Source organism: Abrus precatorius, unplaced genomic scaffold (genome assembly GCF_003935025.1).
Source record: "Abrus precatorius isolate BTA unplaced genomic scaffold, Abrus_2018 Scaffold5, whole genome shotgun sequence".
NCBI lineage: Eukaryota > Viridiplantae > Streptophyta > Magnoliopsida > Fabales > Fabaceae > Abrus > Abrus precatorius.
Genome location: NW_020874395.1, coordinates 4,542,960 through 4,561,140, shown reverse-complemented (window position 1 = coordinate 4,561,140; position 18,181 = coordinate 4,542,960). Strand labels below are relative to the sequence as shown.

Sequence of the window (18,181 nt, the reverse complement as noted above, 5' to 3'; positions counted from 1 at the left end):
GTAATTTATGATTAGATTCACATTTATAAGTCTTCCAATATAAATTTAAAAAACAAAATTTATATATGGTATCATAAGTTTAATTAATGTTGTTCTTTTATGAAAGTTGAAGTTTCACTTTAATAACATGTATTAATTTTAATACTAGTATATATTACCGAGAAACTCTAATTCTAAACAGTATAAGAGGACATGCAACACTGCATCTTAGTTTTTTTCAAATTGAAACACACTTCCTTTACATTCCCTATCAAAGCTAAATGCTAGTTTTATAATAACAATGAGTGTAGTACATTTTATCTCCATAAACAATGAGTGTAGCACTCAAACCTGTCAAAGTAAGCTAAAATATTTTATGGACTAATTGGCAATGACTAAAAAAATATTGCAGAAACCTTCAATGTTGGTCGCTTTACTGACTCATATATGCACCATTTGGATCACTACTTCATTGTAAATGTCACCTCTAATGAAACAAAATTTTAATCTATGATTTTTTGTGTATGATAACATATGTAATATTTTTATTTAAAATTATATGGTATCAAAGTTTAATATATTAATAATATTAAGTACTATCTTTTCTAATTAAAATTTGTTATTTATTATGACACATGTTAAAAGAATCGTTTTAATTGATTAATTTAATTAAAAATTGACTTGAAAACCTCCCTAATCACAATATCCAAAATGCACAGAGGTGTTATATTATGTTCTCCAACAAGGCCCACTCCTAACCAACCCAAACGTTAGAAACCTCTCATAAGGTTTAACAAAAACAATGAAAATTGAAAAGGTTGCTTTTCTTTCTTCTCTCTCTGTCACCCACTCCCACTAGACCGTTGCAAAACCAAATCTTTTTCACTTTGTCAAAGTTCTGCATTTACAAAAAGTGAAAGAATCCCAAGAAGCTACCAAAATCAATGTTTAAGTGTTAACTCAATCAACCGCAGTGACAAAAGAGAAACAAAAGACACTGACAAAAGACGCTCAAGTTCTTCCAACATTCCCTATCATCATCAATCATGGCTGACACAAACAGTAGCATCTCACTGCCACAAACCCATGAACCAAACCCCATTATTGAGCCACTCTTGCATGCCCTTGACCCCGTATCTCTGATCCTCAACCAGAATTCTCATTCAGACCAACCTTTCCCTCTAAGGCTAACCTCTGCATACAACTTCATCATGGAGAGAGGTCCTAATTACACTGCATATGCTGAGCTGAGAGAAACAAGGTTGCATATGAAGTGTTTGATGCAAGAAAAACAACAAGTGCCTCAAGAACTGGAACCAACAAAACTTGCCACCACCCCTCCAAGGAAAAAACAGGTAGAGTTTCAAGCTTGTGAAGGAAACTCAAAAGGGTTCTTTGTTGCTCACTCTGTGCCTGATTTTTCTGCTGCTTTGAGGAAAGAGAATAAGAAGCCTGTGAGCAATTTGCCTTCAAGGATGGAGATGACACCCCCACCAAGCAAGAGTGGAAATGGGTTGTTGTTGAGTTCAAGAGGGAGCAAGTCAGCTAGTGGAGGTGAGAAGAAGAAGGGTGGTGGAGGTGTTCTGATGGCAAGGAAGAGCTATGCTTGCATTGATGAGCTTAAGAGTTTTTCTTCTGCTACAGCCATTGCCATCAATGGTGAAGGTAGAAGAGGAGGAGGAGGAAGGAGCAACAGAGTGTTAGGGAAGACAGTTTCAGGGCATCACAGATTGTTTTGAAAGTGGGTGGTGTGGAGATATTGGTTCCTCAAATTTGGATTTGTTCATTGTTGGTTGAATTTGTTGCTTTGGGAGGGTGTGATGATGGTTCTGCTATTTATTTCCTTTTTTGTTTTTCATTCATTCTATTTGATTTTTTTTTCCTTTTGAAGAACTTACAGGATAATGTAAAGTTATGATGATGTAAGTGTTTATCACTGTAATACTATAATTGGAAATACATAGTTTTAACTTCTTTAAGTGGAAATGACTTTTGTCAAAGGCCAAAATAGTCCCCGTCTGGTGATCGTTTATATTGTTCCTCTTCAATATGTCATTATCAACTTCTAGCTTTGAAGATTTTAGTGGAATATTTTCTTTTCTTTCTGTTGTGCTTGAGAAATTTTTAATATCAGTTGTTTTTGTTTATTTTTCTTCAATGTTTGCTTCAATTGTTAACTGAATATGTTGAAACAAAAGAGGTTTCAACCTGTTAATCATCAGCTCAAGTTTATAATTAAAGCACTAATAATATTGGTGAGAATTTTGGCCAAATTACACATGCAAAAAATTAATAATAAAGACCATCATACTTGGATGCTATCTATTCAGTTATCCAGATGATCTCCAGAGGCCCCATTAAAAATACCATTAATCTATTTGTACAACAACGTATACAATGATTCTTGGATCAAAACAAAAGATAAGAGAAATTACTGGTGATATGTTGCATGACCAGCTTAGAAGAATTTTAGTACCATGAACTAGATATATTCAAATGGTTCACTGGCTGAAATCTAAAAGGTCTTGAACAATTTCATCAACCAAAACTTGGAGAACATCCCCATCTATATCAACACCAGCCTCAAATGCTTCAATATTAAAATCAGTCCATTTCCCTAAGGAGTGACTCATCTCCCATTCTATTATTTCATCTGGTATCAGCCCAGCTACGCATGCCCACTTCTTAATCTCATTCTTGAACTCTTGAACCAACATCTTGGCTTTCATGCATAAAGGCAACTTTATCCATGCAGACTTTGCCTTGAATACACTGTGATAATATTGGCAGCAATTTGATTCTAGAAATTCTATTACACAATCAAATACAAATGCCTTAAGTTGGTTTCCCTCTTTAGATTCCTCACAACCCACATATCCATTAAGATCTGTCCACATAGCATTACTTGGCATGGTGTCTAGTTCATCCAGAAGAAAGTAAGAAATGAGAAGTTGAGGCACTTCATCCTCACTGTGCTCAATAGCATTTCCAAGAACCAATTCAGTATTGAGGATAACATCTTTCACATGGGTAAGCTTGCTTTCTGTCAATCCTATCCTAAAAGAATTTAAACTTTGCAATATCCTAGGGACTTGGTTGATAAGTTCAGTCAGTATCTCATAACCTTTCTTCCCTTTGTTGAATGAAGTTGCAGAATCTAAAAGTTCAATATCATGTTCCAACTGTTCCAGTTGATCGTATGAGCAATTCATATAGTAGTGAAGGTGAAAACCGTGCCCTGGAATTATGTCAAGGATCAAAATCAACGAGAGGAATTAAACATGGCTAAAAAAGCCAGAGGGATTATATAAATGAAAGTTAGAAATCATATCTTATCAATTCCATTACCTGAGCTTTCATCCAGACTACTGGAAGAAAAGGAAGCTTCAAGAACTGATCCAGGACTGAGATGATTATCACTGCAAGAGGTTCCTAATAACATTCCATGATTTTCCCTATACTGTAATCAGTAGAAACAAAAGATAATGTCAGGTATAAGTATCAAAATACAGATATCCACTAATCACAGTACTACTTATGTTAATAAAATATCAGAGTGAACAGAGAGATCAAGCTTAAACTCAAAATTACCAAAGCTCAGATGGGTACAAGTCCATTGGCTTCAGGAAATGTTTTATTTTACAAAGGTTTTAATGACAGTAAGTCTACACTCCCAAAATGTTGAGATTGAACGCCTAAGACACCAATTACACATAAAGTGGCACCAAGTGTATTAGAAAGTAATGAAATAACATCTTTGGTTTTTGTTAATTTTCCTCATCCAACACGCTAATTATATATGTGGTAGTTGAGCAAAATTATAAACTAAAATGAAAATGGTAATTATAAATGTCATGCCAAAAATCTGTTACGGTTGGGATTTTAAATTCTGTCAAGGTGAATGCTGGATGCAGGAAATAAAGTAAATTTCTGTGCAAAAGTGGAGATTTCTCAGAAAGTGTTTTTCTAACTACCTCTTTGTGCAAAAGTGTTGAAAATATGACATTTGATCATAACTTCAAAACTGATTGGACTATTCCAAATTATTTGACAGTTAAATTGTCCTCTCCCCATCATCAACTTCAACCTTTAGTCTTCTAGAAATAAATATTTTAATATATTAACAAGGTCCTTTAAAGAAAAAGTGTAGCCTGTCTTTTCAGCAACCAATAAGAGGAAGTGATCTTGGGGCCAAGCTCAAAGTTGATGCCTTATCCCACTAAGTAGAGTAGGCTAATGGATCAAACTATTTCAATAAATCCATTTATTAGAGTAAGATCTATTTTCAAGGTTTCTCTAATGAGGTTAACATATTGGCAATTGTGACACTTGGTATGTTTTTTATTAGAACTAGAAATACAATTATTTCGTACCCAAACATGTGATTTGTCGGACTAAAATGAAATGATTTAATAAAAACAAGAGGGTGAAGTCTAAAAACGATAAATAAGGCAGTGAGAAAAATTATGCCAGATGACAATTGGTTGCAAACATGTAAAAAGGGTATACCCACCCCCCTTTTTCTACAAAAAGTTGCCATTGCTATTGACACAATGTTGTCAAACTCTTATTTGTAATTCACACTCAGAAACATTTAAAAACAGCAACTTCAGATTCTAAGTATTATGCTTTTGCATTGTATAGTAAGACAGTTAAACATCAACGACTACAATGAAAATCAGGAACTAGATATTACCTACCCTTACTGAAAACATAACTGATAGCGAAAGCAAAAGGATCAAAGAAGAAACTAAACTCCAATTAGACAACATAAAAGGAGAAAATGGCATGAAACCAACCTTGTCATTGGATATATGATCATTGGAACAAGTTAGATGCCTTGAATTAAGCACAGTTAACAGTTCTTGAAGAATCATGGTAATTGATTTTTTCGATGGACCATCAGTGTCCAACTCATTTTCTTGAGTGCTTAATTCCTTCAACTTCTGTTCTAGAAAGGAACCAAAAGCATCTGATGTTAAGGGTGGAGGTCTTTGGAAACAAGTCGTAATGACATTATCACTGCTTGTGTCTCCCTTTTCACCGGGTATTATTATCTTTTGCTTAAAAGGGGAATTAAAGGTAAACGAAACAACCTCATTGACCTTATTTTCATCAACCTTATATGTATTTCGCTGACCATCTTGTTTACTTTTGGCATTAGAACTGTTTCGAGAGGAAGCATCAAAACCCCTTATTGTACCTCCCCTTGCACCAGAACTAACATTTCCTTGTTTCACTGTAACCAAATTACTGGAAGCTGTGCCTCCAACTTGTGATACATTTGGGGTCATTTTCCTCTCAAAGGTTCTTACAGGAGACGAGGAATCATATCTCTTAGGAGGTTTTCTCTCTAGATCAAATTTGGAACTATCCACTTCGGTTGGAGACCTCATGCTAGTTCTACCACTTAGGCTTCTATTCAAAGTAACTAAGTCTTTAGTCCCTCTCACAGCACTGGCAGCTGATGATACTCTCTTCACTTGCACATTACTTACTCTTGATCCATATGAAATTTTTTCACGGCTTAATGCCTGTACTTGTGTTTGAGTTTTGCATTTGAAGGAACAAGAAGATGCCTCCTCCTCGTCATTGTCATCAAGGGTTCCACATGGTTGACATGATGAATCCCTATCGGCAAGAAAAGACATTCTTCTGGTAGAGGATTCATTACAATACTGCACATTATTTTTATCTTCATTAACAAGAGTTATGAGCTTCTCCTTGCTTGAGTTGCTTCTCAAGAGAACAACATCATTTTCATGAGAGGGGATAAATGACTTTGCTTTCTCCAAAGAGGAAGTGAACACAACTTGCTGTCCCTCAACCTCAGGCCTGTAATCAACAGCATCAAGCAAATTACCACAACTTCTGCAATAAGCATGTCCCATCAAAGACTTACCTGTGCTGTCATCATAACCACATTGATATTTCACATCTAATGGCCTAGTTCCTACCCTTTCTGTCACAATGCTATAATTAATGGAAGTGGAAGATGGAAGAGAACATTTGGCTCTGCTTGTGGCCTGCAATCCAGGTTCCAGGATCTTAGTAGCTGCTCCTATAAGCCTAGAGCGCCGAGATGCGCTCTTTCTAGAAGCTATTCTAGGACTCTTCAAAGGAGAAACAAGTTTGTGTTGACGGTGATCGTTATACTTTCTAGCTCGTGACAAAACTTTCTTAATTTGCAATGCCTCAGATCCAAACCTCGTCACTACTATCCTTCTCTCATGCTTTCCCGTTTTCTGAATCTTCCGAGGTCTTGATGAATCATGCTTTTTTGAATTTGCAAAAACTATTTCCAAATCCACCTCTTCATTATTAGGTTCATCACCGCAAGAATCAGAAAATGAAAATTCCAAGGACTTATCTTGCTGTAAAGGTGGCATAGATTCTAGACCCATCAACCTTGCAACCAGACCCGGAACTGTCTTTTCATGCTTCTGTTCTGCCTCCACACCACCATTCCCACCTTTTTTGGCACTCGGGAAACCTCCATTGTTCTCACTAGCAATCTACAATTGAAAAACAATCACAATAAGTCCAAAGAAACAATTTTCAAGCTCAACTTCAAAGAAAACTGAATAACTAAGGGTCTTACTAACTAGTGCCCGAAGGGGCACTGGTTAAGAAATCAACTAATCAGTAAGTTTTCGTTAGAAATCATATTGGGATGCATTAAAAATCATGAAAGTATATTTTACACTTTTAGAGTATTTCTGTTTTTTATTCACTAACTAGTACCGTACTTGTTAGCATTTTCCAATAACTAAAAAGCATTACTCGAGTCCAAAACCAACAACACAACACAACTAGCACAGTCTTACCAAGTGAAGCTTAGAATTTGGCATTTTCTCATCTCCTTTAAACGTGTTTGAAGAAGCTTCTTTTGCATGAGCTGATACAATCAACAAACAAAACCAAACACTTTCATCAGTTTTCCACACACAAGCAATAACTGTCAAATGTGTTACGTTACATGAGAAAACTAACCAGGAGGCAAAAGTTTCTTTGAGAAGAACCTCTTCTTAGTGAGTCTTTTGTTCCAACCAAAGAACTGAAAGAAAATACCAATGCAACCACCAAGACTTTGATTCTTCTTCTTCTCCGTCAACACCAAACAAGAAGAACCCTTTCCACTAGTATCATTCATTTCTACAACACTCACCAACAAAGTAACACTCCAAAAACAAAGTAAAAAAAAAAGATAAACTTTTCACTCCAAACTGAAGCACCCAAAATGTATCTCCATTTATCCAAACCTCATTTTTTTTAAAATCGCATTTTTCAACCTCGCTCCAAATTCAAAACTTTTGGAGCCTCAGCAACATAGAGACAAAAACACACTCCTACAAAAACGACACCCACAAAAGACACAGCATGATCATTGAACAAACACGCAATGGCATGGAGGGTGGAGCAGAAAACGACACTTGAGCTGGAAAAACGACACGCGGGAAAGAGAAGAAGGAGGGAAGAGACAAGAGGAAGGAAACAAGTGAGAGTGTGCACAAAAAGGTGCTGCAAAAGAACGCTACTTTGCATGAAACGACGTGGTTTTCGACAGCTGAAAACAATCAGAAACAGAGCTTTTTCTTGTCTCTCTCTGTGCAGTGCCAGAGATAGAGGCTGGTTGAGAGAAGCGAGTGCCACAGCGCGTGGATAAGACGAAAAAGACACCCACGCGCATGGATCCACACAATCTAGCATCCTGCAGTCAAAACTACAGCAAAAAAGTCAACGACATATATTAAAACAAAGTTAGTATTCCCTCCCATTTTCTTTTTACGGATTTATTAGAATTGAGAATAAATATCCAAACAACTTTGCCATATTTTCTTAAGAAAATTTTATTATTTTATAAGTATTAAATAAAAATATATTTATTTAAGATTTTTATTTAGTAATCATAAATATTTTATAAATTTTACACGTAGGAGGATTAATTATTTATATTAAAAAAATCATTTTTAACAGAAAATATAATATGATAAATTATTTTTTAATAAAAATATAAAACTGTTAGATCGTTAAACTCTTAATAAAATTGTTCTTTATGTTAAATAAATAATTTATTTATTTTTTAACATATATTTAATAACATATAACATGTTTTTTGAAAAATTATAATATTAAATATTATCAATGAATTATATTTTTTAATTAAATTTTACTATTTATAGGTTCTTATTGCACATTATTAATTACACATTGGTAAAATTTATAACTAATTTATACAAATAATAAAAAATATTGTTATATTCATATATTAGTAATATATTTTTAAAATATTTAAAAGAGTTTGCTCAATCGAGTCAACTCTAATTTTTCTAATAAAATATAAGGCTTAGGTACCTTAAATTTTGAGTTTAAATTAAATTTAAATATTTTTAACTTAATAAGTTTGATATAGATTAAACCTGAAAAAAAAAAACTTTCACCTTTATAAGTGCCATTTTTATGAGTATGAATTAAATTTGAATTTTTTTAAATTAATCTTATAAAATTTATTATTTAAATAGGCCGAGTAGCTCATTTTACTATATTTATATTTATATAAATAAAAATTTAGTATCTTGTTAACATAAATCATATAATAAATAAAAGTATAAAAACAGTAGATAATTCATCTAAAAATTATATATTTGTTTCTTATAATTAAAATAAAAAGAGTTAATAATTATTTCTTATGCTCTCTCTGTCATACTAAATACCATCTAAATATTTTTTACTTGTTTTAAATTATTTGTCATTTTTAAATTTTTTAATAATATCATTTTTTATTCAAGATAATTATTTTTAACTAACTATGATATTCTCTCTATTTCTTTTGTTTTATTGTTTTAAGTTTTAAGTTTTGTTGTTTTAGATTTTCAATATTTTGGGTGTATAAGTGTATTTGAAAAAATTAGTGAATAAGTTAATTTAAAAATCAGTTGATTAAATTAAATATGTTTGATAAAATTAGCTATTGACTTGGTCGATAAATAAAAATTAAAAAATATAGACGTCATTAATTTTTATAAAAATTTTGGAATTTAGTAATTACATATTTTTGAATAATTATAAAAATTATTTTATTCTTATTTTAAAATATTTTTATTGAATAAAATGAGATAATATATATTACAATTATTTTAATAAACTTATGCCGTACAAAATAAAATTTAACGATTTAATTATATTTTAATAATGTGAAAAAAGTAAAAATAATAACGTTTTAAGAATTAAATGAATCAAATAAAAAATTAAAAAATAATAAAGACAAAAGTAAAAATATGACTTTTAATTAATAGTTAAAAAAATAGCATTTAAAAAATGTTAGTTAGAACAAGTTTTAAAAAAATTAATAAATACATATTTCAAATACCTTATTAAATAATGCTATTTTTACCAAGCAGATCTTAGGGGAGTCCCTTATTTGAAATAGTTTTTTTTTCTTTGCTTCCTTCTATCAAGAAAATAAAAAAATAAAGTTTTAGTTATTAAATTACCTCAACAAACATACTCTTATTTAGTTGTTGTCACCTTTACCTTATTTAATGATCATCAATGAATTTTAATTCAATTAAGCACTTCATATTTTTAATCTTTTTATTTTCTTTTAACATTTACTTTTAACCAATTTTAAGGGTGTGTTTTAAAAATTTAATGGATAAATTAGTTGAAAAGCTAGCTAAAAGTTGAAGATGAAAGCTAAGAAAAGGTGTTGATTATACTGAAAGTACTTGATACAATTAGCTATTAAATTAACTGATAAATATAAAGTGATAATAGAGATATCGTTAATTTATAGTTTAAATTTAAAATTTATTAATTATTTATTTTTAAATAATTATAAAATTTTAATTTTACTCTTATTTGAAAATCTATTGAATGAATGAGAAAATGCACATGAATTTGTATTATTGTTTTGATATTTTTATATTTATAAAGAATAGTTTTTAATTATTTAGTTATATTGTCCTAAAATTTAATGACATAAATAGTTTTTAAAAGTTTAACGTGAAAAAATAGATTTTAAAAATTGAAGGAATAATAAGAATTATTATTTAAAAAATTGCTTTTAGCAAGTAGTTAAAAAGTAGCATTTTAAAAAATGCTAATAACTATATTTTAGGTATCTTACAAAAGCATAACTATATTTTAGTCACCCTGTAGTATTGAAGATGGTATAAATAATTTAGATATAATTTGAGCTCACAGAAATAGTGATTAAATTCAGTAAAATTTTAATTTTTAATGCTATTTGCAGGTTTTGTAGACCTAACCTGCATTAAGTTTGATTAGATCAAACTAAAAAAGTTTAAATTTAATTTAAAATAAAAATGTTTTAAAATTTATCATGCAAATTCATGCTAATCCATTTGGAAATGCCCATTTTAGTAGCTATAAGCTCAAGTATTGAACTTGTCATTCTTATCTTATTTAAACTTAGTCTCTCTTAAGTTGTGTGTGTGTGTTTTGATTAAGTTACTTTACATTCAGAAGATAAATTTATGTGGGAAACAATTTTTGTGTAGAGGTTTTGCAAAGTATTATTTATCAATTAAAATTAAAACTTTATCACAGTAATATAAAATATAAATATTTTATTAAAATTAAAATTTAATTTTAATTAATAAATAGCATTAGCACCTGAATTTTATTATTATTATTTTATTCTGAGCTAAGTTTTGTCCATTGTGAACTACACTCTCTTTTTTATTAGGACTTTGGTAAATAAGTCCATATTTAAGCCCAACAAATTCCTTCCCAGGCTAATAAACGGGCCCAATAAGTAAATCTCTCTCTGTCGTCCACCTCGAGGCCCCAAGAGGCAAGAACTAGGCCCAATACAACTAAACAAGCATAAGATCATGTTCCTATGTACCTCATATTACTTCCTCCCCAATTTGAAATAAATCCATGCCTACAAGCCCAATTTGACAAAAAAAAAAAAAACATTCAACACATGCATAGAAGCTCATGGGTGTACGATTTACTCATCTTTTATATTATAAATAAAAGACTATTATTTGAAAAATAAAACATTAAGTAAAATTACTCTCTCTTGTAATCAAGTATGTGTGATTAAAATTGAAAAATAATAATGAGTAAATTTCATTTATTTCCCACTCTAATAATTTTATACACCTCTTTATTAATTTAATTTTAAATTTTAGAAATTAAAGTTATTTTTTAACTTTCTCTTTATTACTTTATATAAATATTTAGATTTTTCTTGAATATATTTTTTATATTTATAAAATTTTTCTTATTGTCTTATATAATTTTTTAATTTTTTTATAAATATTTATATTTATATAACTTCCTTATTAACTTTTCGTATAAATATTTATGTTTATGTTTATGTCTGTAAAATTTATATACATAATCTATTATTTTAAATAATTTATTTATAATACTCCTAGTCAAAAGTTTAAGTAATTACACATTTTTAGTTTCATATAAAACATATGTTTTCTCTATTAAAATTTTAGAGTTCATCACTTTTATATATACATATTTTTTAATTCTATATTATTCTCAAATACTATATCTCATACTTCTTTCCTTAATTGATTATAATAAATTTATTTTAATATTAAGATATACATTACTCTTCTCTAGCTAGTTATCACATTATCATATATAAAATATGTGTACTTTTTAACCTATCTTTTTCAAAACAATATATCTGTAAATTATACTTTTGTCGTGATATATATCATATAGTGTATTATACTTGATTAATTTTATAATCATACAAAATTTTTTATAATATTTCATATTTATAAAATTTTATTTTTAATTATTAAATTATATGTATATTTATTTAAAAATAAAATACATGCATTTTGCACATACTATCAAACTAATTAATTTATATTGACATGATCTTATCCTCCTATATATTTATATCATAATAAAAAAAATAGTTAATTAGTGACTGAATTTAGTAACCACATAAATCGGTCCGAAATATTTCCTAGTCTATTGTTAGCATAATAATAATAACAATAATAATAAAAGTCAGTATATAGTATCACGTGAGATTATTTGACAAATCAATAGCGCGGCTTAAGAAAATGTCGAATATTACCATTTTCTTTAATTATTTATTATTAATACTATAAATTTGTTTATTTAAGATCAGAGGTAAATAATTGACAAGAGCAATAAATTCAACGTTACTAGTATTTTAGTCAAGATACGGTTTTAAGGTCACCATTGAAAACTATATATAAAACACTCACCTACATAAGATTTTTAATAAAATTTGCAATATAATAATAACTATTAAATACCAACGCGAAAGGTTGAAATAATTCACTTTTCAGCAAGTGTTATTATTTATCAATATTTTTTTATATAAAATATTTATATAATTTAAATAATTTGAGTAAAAAAATATATTAATTAAAGGTAATTTAGTAAGTTTAATAATATCTTTTAATAAAACAGTTAAATTTTTAGTCTTTATAAATAAAAAGAAAGATAATATTTTAATGTTTTGAGATAATAGGTACTTTATATGTTTTAAAAAATATAATAATAATTACATAATGTAATTAGTGGGGTGTTTAATTTTGTTGAATAAATTGGATATTGATATTCTAACTCCTAAGTTGCTTTTTAAAGTCCCTCCAATTGAAAGAGTTTCAAAGTCCAATTCCCATCATCATAAAGTACATAGCACACCAGAAAACCACGTGGTTGACCAATAATTCTTCTACAATGTTAACGCCCATGGCATCACATGCTATTACAAAACAATTTTTTAAAACTTTTGTTGACTTTAAATATCTTAAAATGATAATAATATTTTATAAAAAAATATAATAATTTTTAATAACTCTTAAGTATTCAAACTCAACTTTAAAAAATGAAATTATTTTGTTTAAAATATATTTACTAAACTATATTGAATATTTTTTAATTATAAAACCAATGGTTGGGTTATTGGTAATCAAAATCAGCCTTCCCCAACTACCATGTTTTCCTTTTCATCTTCACAATAACTTTTTTCCTTCTACAATTAGTAGTATTTGTTAACCCGTTCACTAGTAATCAATACTTTGGTAAGAAAGTGTGTGCATTATTATTTGACTATGGATATAAAATTCAGTGTACCCTTTAAATTTAATTTTTTTTCCCTTCTTTTGACAATTGACTACGAATGATTCAAATCTGTTTATGACTATTGACTTCTAAAATGGCCAAAAGATCCCTCAATTAAGTTGAAGACTACCCATTGGAGTAATTCGGTAGAGTAGAAGAAAATAGAAGAAAGATAAATTTTATAATTTGAAAAAATTTGTTATTTGAAATATTGGAAAAAAATAAATGCAAGATGAAAAATTTACTAACAAAAAGTAAAATGAAAAATGAAATAATGTATTTATAAAAAGTATTGAATTGAAATTTAAATTTACTTCAATTTATACGAAAAATTGAGGTAAAAGAAGTAAAAATGTAAGAGATTTATTTTCACTTAAATGAATCTAGATTTGTTAAAAAAAAATTAGATCATTTAATTTTTGTGTGAATTAAAGTAAATCTATTTTTGATTGAATTGTAAAAATAAATTATAAAAAATGTTAACATACATTTTAGTATTTAATAAATTTATGTGAGATTCATTAAATAAAAATAAAAATAGATAGAACTTGTTAAATGAAGAGTGTAGTCTAGTAGAATTCTTATCATTTAACAAGTGTCATGTGAAAATCCTTCTAATACGTTAATAAGAGTATAAAAAATTGTTGCTTGTATTTCTGAATGAGTAAAAGTTTTTTTTTTTTACTTTTTTTCTGGGTAAACAAACAGTAAAATCTTTGAACTATTAGCACTTTCATTTTTTTTCTTTTTTTTTCTCTGTTTTATTTTTATATCCATTTTACACCTAAAAATGAATGTCAATATCTTACACAGTGCAGGTGACCCACGTCAAGCAATTGTTTGAGAGTCAGAATCAGCTGACAACAGATAACGTAATTATTGACTCAATCGCTGAAAGTTTATCCAAAAAGATGTACGAAAACCATCTTTTTTTCAAGCACATGATATTTTATCTTTTATTATGTGAACATAAGGAAATGTATTAAATATGAATTTTCTTTCCTCATAATATATATATAAAATTATTTAATCTGTATTTCTTTTCTTATTTTTAAGAGAAATTATTGTGTAATCTGTATTTATCACGTGTCCATACAACCTCAGCTAATCATCACACAATTCATGGCCAAAATTTTTAATTCAAATATTTAAAATTTAACCACATTTTTTAATTGAACCATGTAATAATTTTTCTAGAGGAACAACAGAGATTAAACCTTCCAATATTTCTCATAGATAGGCTTTTGTATAAAGTTGACAACTACGTGAAGAAGCAATAATGCTAATGTGATGGATTCAGTAAAAGCTTGCTCAAAGTTGAACAATTTCTTGTAGTTAACGTGCAGTGTTCATTTCAAAGAGTAAAATTACGAGTATTAATTGTGATTGAAATTTTAACATCAGAATATATACAAATTGAGAAATTTTATGAATTTGAAGTTTACCCAAGACCATCATTTAATGAAGTACGACCATACTAAAACATCTTTTCGTAGGCTTTTGAGACATCAATTTCAACCTTCAATTTTACCATTCATCGCCTTCAAAGAGGCCAAAATTGCATCAAAAAATTAAAGGGGCAGTGGAAAAAATTCCATTTCAGACGCCGTATCAATTTGGCAATCTTTGAAGAGAAGGATATGGTTCTTGAAAAATCAGGGGTCACTGATCATAATCATAGTCATGTGGTGTTCAAGTCGATCACCCCAAAAAAATAAGCAATCACTAACCAAAGAGAGGGAAACAAATCAACGAAAAAGTAATATTCAGCCCATTAATGGACTCAGTATAATTATCTAATGTGTTCTGTTCAATATCAATATTCAATTGGTTCTGTTCAAATATATGTCAGGAAACATTTTTATTAACAATAATCAAGGCATCAAGCCATGGAAGACAATAACAACCAAAAGCAGAAGAGAAACACGTTAAGTTCTTCTCACTTACAAATGTACAATCAACTTCAAGTTTAATCTCTTGTTCATGCAGAAGAATTGAAGAGAACCAAAAGAAAAAGAAGAGAGAGAGAGAGAGAGAGGGACATAAAGTAAAATCGATGTATTTACACCTTGTGTGACCAAAGAACAAAGGCAGAGGGAGAAAAAAACACAAGCAAGGGACAGCCATGAAAGCAACATTTTCTTGACATTTTGTGCCCCCAAATCATGTGCCTGAATTATATCATTGCTTGTCCATCCCATTCACACAAATAACTTTTTTAATTTTTTTTTTATCACTTTTTCTTCTTGAAGCAAACCAGTAAATTTAACTTTCAAAACTTCAACCTATAGCCTACACCAAATTTTCCTAATCACATGCTTTAGGGAAGTACACAAAAAGATAAGACCCCACTCAATTTCAAAATAGTAAAACTGAAAATACACCACCCGCGTTTAACTTTGTAAATTACTTCTTCTTGCTCTTATCTCTATTGTTGGAGAAGATTGAACCCAAACCAAAAAGGTTTGCAGAAGGAACATTGAGCACTGGACTAACTCGAATACTATTAGCATAAGACCCATGACTCCTCTTGAGTGGAGGCTTTTGATGATTGTTTGAACCAAAGGATTGAGAAGACCTTGTGATGGAAGAGCGTTTCTGTGAATTTTGCTTGACATTAGGACCTTCCTTTGAAAGTGGCACCCTCTTAACACTTGGTGTAGTAGAACCAGTTGAATTGCTCCTAGATAGAAGAGGCAAAGGGCACAAGCTCCTTCCATATCCACTTCCACAACTACTACTTCTCTTAAAGCGCCAAAATGACTTCGAACTTTGCTTCTCATCAACTTCATCATTCAAGTCCTTGTTATCTTTGAGGCTCTCTTTCTTGGTGCTTTTGCTGGTGGTGGAAGAAGCATTGTCACAAATAGTAGATGAGGGTGGTATTGGTAATGAAGGTTGAGTTTTTGGCTTCAAAGGAGCAATATTGTTCTTCTTCTTCTTGATTTCAGTGGGAAGGATGACACCATCTGAGAAAAGTTCATCTGCTGAAGAAGACTCAAGTTCTAAGCTTTCATGAACACAGAAATCAAAATCAATGCTTGAATTCAAGCCTGATGAGTTTGATCTCAAAGGGTGTTTCTCAACTGGTATAACATCTGATTGAGAGAAGTCATGTGAGAATGAAATCCTTGGACTCATCATGGAAACCACACAATTTTCTGAGGAAAGCTCAACAACCATGTCATTCAATTAAACCTTTTGATGAATCTAGAACAAAAATATAACAAAAAATCACTCACACCCAGAATTCTAAAATGGTAAGCTTCATAAAAACAAAAAATAAAAGAGTGTTTTTTTGGATTAGAAGAACAGAACAATAGAGAGCTTTAATGGGGTGTCAAAGTTCAAAAAGTTAGAAGCAAAATAGAAGAAGTCAATTTAGCTTGTTTATTCAAAGCCAACCCAAGACTGCTACAAAAGAAGAGTCTTTTGTGTGTGTGAGTTCAAAAAATTGAACAGCGTGAAAAGAAGGTTTGAATTGTGAAGAAATAAAATCAAAGTATGCAACTTTGTTTATTTTCAATGGTGCAATCAATCCAAAGTGGGTGATGTGAGAAAGAATATGACATCTGGGTTTGGGAGAAATACAAGATTGAGACTTTGGAAACAAAAATTTTGAGTGGTTTTGGAGAGAGATTCAGAGACTGGTTTTGGTGGAGAGGGTGGCAGGGAGAAGAAGAAAGATCTTGAGGCTGATTCACCAGTCAGCACCTCAAATCCTACGGTAGTTAAGAACCATTTTGAAAAATCAAATTAACTCCAAACAATATATTTAAATGAAATAAATCATTTGTAACTTTTTTTTATATAATTGTTTAGTCAACGTTTTCATCTCATTGAATGTTTTAAATAATATTTTATAGGTTTCATTAATAAGGGTCACAAAAATATTATTTAAAAAATTACTAAAAATATAATATTTTTAATGTGTATTCAGAACCTATAATAAAAATATTCATAATTAGTAATTTTTACTAAAAATCGTGACATTTAATATTATCTGTGTATTAAATTTTATGATATTTAATGATTTTATTTTAAAAATATTTTTATTGTGTATATATTAAAAATTTAATTATTTTTCTAATATAATAAGCCACAATTAAATAACTATTTAAATTAAAATTTTAAAATATATTGAAAATCATAAAAATAATTTTTAATCAATATCCTTAAACAGCTGGTCGGTATCTTTTATATTTTATTTGTGTCTTTGAAAAATATTCCTTTCTTATTTCTCCCCATTTAAAAAGAGCCATTATTTAATAATTTGAAAACGGTAACTTTTCCACTTCTTTGATTAGTTTCTCTTTTATTAAAGAGGAAAGCACAAGCATACGAGACAATCATGTATTTATATTTGGAAAGGACTTTTTCTTGGAATTTTTAGAGTGCATGATTCTCTTATATATATATATATATATATAAGAAATTTTGGTGGGTCATTTTTTTTATTTGGAAGTATTTATATAAATATAATATTCAGTGACTCAATATTATATTTTTTATTTGTTAATTGCGAAATTACTTTTCATGATAGAAAGGAAAAAGAAAGGCATTTTTTAAATGAATATAAAAGAAAGTATAATAGAATGTTATGTAAAAGAAATTAAAACTCTTTGTATCACTAATATTGTGCTTACCTATATTTCACCATTATACATGAGAAAAAAAATAAAATCCTAAACTTGATCTGATAGAGTTTTTTTTTTAAAATAAAGATTTAGCAAGGCAAAAATTTATCGGTGTGAATTTTAGTATGATGTCTAATTGAGAAACTAAATTGACATTTGGTTAATGACAGAAATTAAATTAGTATCAACTTTTTACAACAATAATTTAATGTCAATTTATGTGTTTAGCAGTCTAAATTTATATGAACACCAATTTTAATATATATCTTTTAAAGACTAAAATAAGTTTTTAACTCTTAATAAAATTACATACAATTTATTAATGTTGCTTGTAAGGTTATTTTTTATTGAAAAATCAATGTATTAAAATAATTGTTATCATTTACTTTATTTGTTTTATAAGATTTGTCACATTCTTTAAATTTGGAATTAAGACTAATCCTTAATGAAGCTATTAAATT

General features: G+C 29.1%; 3 protein-coding genes across 4 annotated transcripts; 1 reads left to right on the top strand and 2 right to left on the bottom strand.

Moving 5' to 3' along the window:
- Positions 1 to 1,025: 1,025 nt before the first annotated feature.
- Positions 1,026 to 1,718, top strand: LOC113866535. Its single transcript, XM_027501363.1, has one exon. It carries the CDS (start codon positions 1,026 to 1,028, stop codon positions 1,716 to 1,718), a length of 693 nt encoding a protein of 230 aa, XP_027357164.1.
- Positions 1,719 to 2,193: 475 nt separating this feature from the next.
- Positions 2,194 to 7,697, bottom strand: LOC113867115. 2 transcript variants are annotated; one of them, XM_027502144.1, is made up of 5 exons: positions 6,973 to 7,697; positions 6,807 to 6,877; positions 4,779 to 6,494; positions 3,328 to 3,439; positions 2,194 to 3,217 (listed from the first exon to the last, which is right to left on the bottom strand). In XM_027502144.1, the coding sequence occupies exons 1-5, from the start codon at positions 7,130 to 7,132 to the stop codon at positions 2,481 to 2,483; spliced, it is 2,796 nt and encodes a 931-aa protein (XP_027357945.1). In that variant the 5' UTR covers positions 7,133 to 7,697; the 3' UTR covers positions 2,194 to 2,480. The 2 variants fall into 2 exon arrangements, with proteins under 2 accessions (XP_027357945.1, XP_027357946.1); XM_027502145.1 differs by having other exon boundaries at positions 2,213 to 3,217; positions 7,002 to 7,589.
- Positions 7,698 to 15,205: 7,508 nt separating this feature from the next.
- On the bottom strand, positions 15,206 to 16,795 carry LOC113867804. Its single transcript, XM_027503288.1, has one exon. The coding sequence runs from the start codon at positions 16,264 to 16,266 to the stop codon at positions 15,490 to 15,492; it is 777 nt and encodes a 258-aa protein (XP_027359089.1). The 5' UTR covers positions 16,267 to 16,795; the 3' UTR covers positions 15,206 to 15,489.
- Between the last annotated feature and the right edge of the window lie 1,386 nt (positions 16,796 to 18,181).